Source organism: Hyposmocoma kahamanoa, unplaced genomic scaffold (genome assembly GCF_003589595.1).
Source record: "Hyposmocoma kahamanoa isolate Upper Pololo Valley unplaced genomic scaffold, ASM358959v1 102, whole genome shotgun sequence".
Lineage (NCBI taxonomy): Eukaryota > Metazoa > Arthropoda > Insecta > Lepidoptera > Cosmopterigidae > Hyposmocoma > Hyposmocoma kahamanoa.
Genome location: NW_020653337.1, coordinates 324,021 through 327,340, shown reverse-complemented (window position 1 = coordinate 327,340; position 3,320 = coordinate 324,021). Strand labels below are relative to the sequence as shown.

Sequence of the window (3,320 nt, the reverse complement as noted above, 5' to 3'; positions counted from 1 at the left end):
GCAATTTACAATCTGGGGCCCAGAGTATCTTTGAGAGATAAGTTTAAGGAAATTAACACTCTTACACTAGCCTCACAGTACATTTATGAAAATGTAATTTATGTTAAGGGGAGTAGTCATTTCTTTATGAAAAATAGTGACAGATATAACATTAATACGAGGAATAAAAATAAACTGGCTGTTCTTGATAGTCGTCTTCACAATTCATTTAAGGGGCAATGTACACGCTTCTATAACAAGATTCAGGTTGATACACAAAATTTGCCTTTTACGAGGTTTAAAACTACAGAGAAACAAAAACATTGTACTGAAGGTTATTATACAAATTCTGCGTATTTGGATGACACAAATTGGATGGTAATAACCCGTTTAGCTTATGGTGGTAGACTCGATCTCTGATGTTTGAAAGCAAAAAAAATATTGTAAATGTTGAATGTGTACAAATGTTATTTACAAAGAGCAACCGCTAGAGTTTCTTAAGAAACTCTAAGGCAGATGCCTTACGAATCAGCGGTGGAGTTTAACCAATGTGACGATTTCAAGTGTAATAATGCTTACCTATGAAATAAAGATTATTTTGAATTTGAATTTGAATTTAATAATACATTATCACGCAAAAAGCTGTAATTTTAAATACATACCGCATTGTCAGAAAATTCATGCATATGGAAGGGGACGAAGTGGAATCATAATACACATCCATCACATACTCGTAGATACATGCCATACTGCATTTATTTGCTTTCGGTCCGTAATTGTGGTTCAAACATCGAGCATATAACCAGAACTTGATTGGTTCAAACCAGCTAACAGGAAAAATAAAGATCATAATAACAATTTAAAAATTCAAAATGAATCTTTTACACCTTGGGAGAGGAGAGAGTCTAAAATAATAATAATAAATTCTTTATTTTCTCACCACAATACAATACAGTGAACATAATAAAAGTTACAAACTTGGTTACATTGTTGAATTTTTTTTCCATTGAAATTATACCAAATTTGATTCCTATACGGCGTGTAGGTACAAATTTGCTTCACGACCGGAAAACGATCTTCTGCGATGCAACCGACACGGGAAGGGTAAAAAAATGTGACATAGATGACGATATCTTTGTACTTTGGACACAGATTTAGTAGTTGAGATTGGATTTGTTAGAAGCTCGTGCGATTCCAAATCAGCGAATAAGCGACACGGAAAACAAAACAATTTGTTTAATTTGCAGCTGCCCCGGTCAGCCAATTATATTTGTCATTTGTTGTATAAGTACTGTGAGACTTTGAACAAACCGTTTTTCCGCCTGTAATCAAGTTTTATCTCTGGGCCATCACGGCCTTGCTTAATAACATGTTTTTTTTTTGTTTCCAAAGGATAACTTTGAAAATCATGTTGCTTCATTAAGCAAGTAATCAACGAAACAAGAATCAAATTGGCTATTTACAATTACATGTATACTATAGTACAGAAAAAACAAAGCTCACCTGTACAATACTAAGGGTCGTATTCTAGAACTCTATTCAATGCTCAAGTCAGGATTGCAATTGAAACACAAGCACTGGAAAAACGACACTAATGGCAGGGATTTGAGTATAATTTCGAGTGCTTTAAACCATACTCAAATTCTGACTTGAGCATTGAGTAGAGTTCTAGAATACGACCCTAACACTCGAGAGTTGAAATTAATGGGTCTCCCACACACACTAATCCTCAATATTATAATCTATAATATCAATATTAACTAGCAGAGACTCGTAGTTTTTATAATAAAAATTATTGATATATTCGAAAATAAATGAGAAGAAACAGGTTTTCTAGGTTAGGAACGCACGGCATATGGTTGTCGCGGCAAAATTTAAAAAATAACACAAAATAATAAACATTCTCGTAAAAAGATATATATGGAGGAACGAAACTGGTATTGTATTTTAATTTTTTAATCATGTGTGTCTCGACGATTACGTAATAAATTATTCTTAATCTTAGTCAATTATGTTGCACTTGGGGTGCACATTTCTAATATCAACGTAATTAAAATCCTGTAGTAATTGTAGCGTGCATAGCATACTATGTTGGTGGTTTCTAAATTGATCTATGGACGTGCAGATTAGATTACTTATCGGGATTATTTTGCGAATGTTAAAAATTAAGTAAGTATCGATTTAAAAATTATAACGAGCTGTATAATGATTACTAATAAAGTCCTAGTCTAACAACATTGTAACTTTTATTTACACTTTTACAGGGAAGATTCTTTACTAAAATGTATCCTTACTTTATCTAGAGCCTTAGATCTGTGAGAAATTTTATTTTTCTCCTCACTAGGCAACTCTGCATATGTATTGACATAACCATTTGGTTCAAACACATAGCCCCAACCGAAGCCTCTTGATCCCCTTGGTGCCACAATTGTTCCTTGTGTTTTGCCTTGGAAAATAGTCACACTGTAGTCTTCGGTGTCACCAGGGCAATAGGCAAAAGTGCATACTGCCTCTGCAGACTTGTCTTCCCATCCAGTTAGTAACTTAACCAGACCGTCAGGCTTTAGTTTATCCAAGAACCATTTTATGTAGGGTCCTGGCAACCCATTCAGCGCGTTAAAGCACAAAGAAGTGTCCTCAATAAGCACAGGCTTCTTTAGTCTCCGCGCAGCCTCTTGACACTTTTGAATTGAAATTTCATCGATCTCACCTTGAAGTTCTGGCAAGTCTAATTTATGGCTCTCTAATTCAAACGGAAAATCAGTGCCCAATATTGCTCTCACTTCTTCTAACTTCTTCGAATTGCTGGTGACAAAAGTTATGGTTCTTTTCGCCATTACTATTAACTTCATTCAGCATAAAGTATGTATGTATTGATGTAGATTTTCTTGCTCTAGTTTCGTACTAATGCGCATGACCATTTACTTCCACGATTATAATTACAATGATAAATTATTAGGTTATAATTTGTGTTGTAAAAATCAACAGAAAAAAAATAACGTCAATCTAAAGAAGAAATTAACTGCTATATTCGCATAGCGCGCTAATGCTATATGCTAAATTTTTTTGAGCGCTATTTAAAATGCTAAAATTAAGGCAGCTAAAGGTCGTGTTATACTGTAACGAATGGCAAGAAATAAGAAATATTTAATTAAGTATTTCATTGGTTACTAAGGTTAGGTATTTACACTATCGCAATTCTTAGTCCTGTCCTACTTTTATTTACAAATATTACAATAACCTAACATAAACAAATACACTTTAATTTAATAACACTTACGTAAATTATATTCCACGAACTAGTACTCGTCTTTGAAATATTATCTTAACTTATTCACTTC

At 33.6% G+C, this 3,320-nt stretch overlaps 1 protein-coding gene across 1 annotated transcript; it reads right to left on the bottom strand.

Annotated features, from left to right (window-relative positions):
- Positions 1-679: 679 nt before the first annotated feature.
- Positions 680-2,888, bottom strand: LOC113236780 (inosine triphosphate pyrophosphatase-like). Its single transcript, XM_026472952.1, has 2 exons — positions 2,274-2,888; positions 680-806 (listed from the first exon to the last, which is right to left on the bottom strand). The coding sequence occupies exons 1-2, from the start codon at positions 2,829-2,831 to the stop codon at positions 798-800; spliced, it is 567 nt and encodes a 188-aa protein (XP_026328737.1). The 5' UTR covers positions 2,832-2,888; the 3' UTR covers positions 680-797.
- Between the last annotated feature and the right edge of the window lie 432 nt (positions 2,889-3,320).

Coding starts and splice junctions, on each gene's coding strand:
- LOC113236780 (XM_026472952.1), bottom strand. CDS start 2,831: ATGAAGTTAATAGTAATGGCGAAAAGAACCATAACTTTTGTCACCAGC.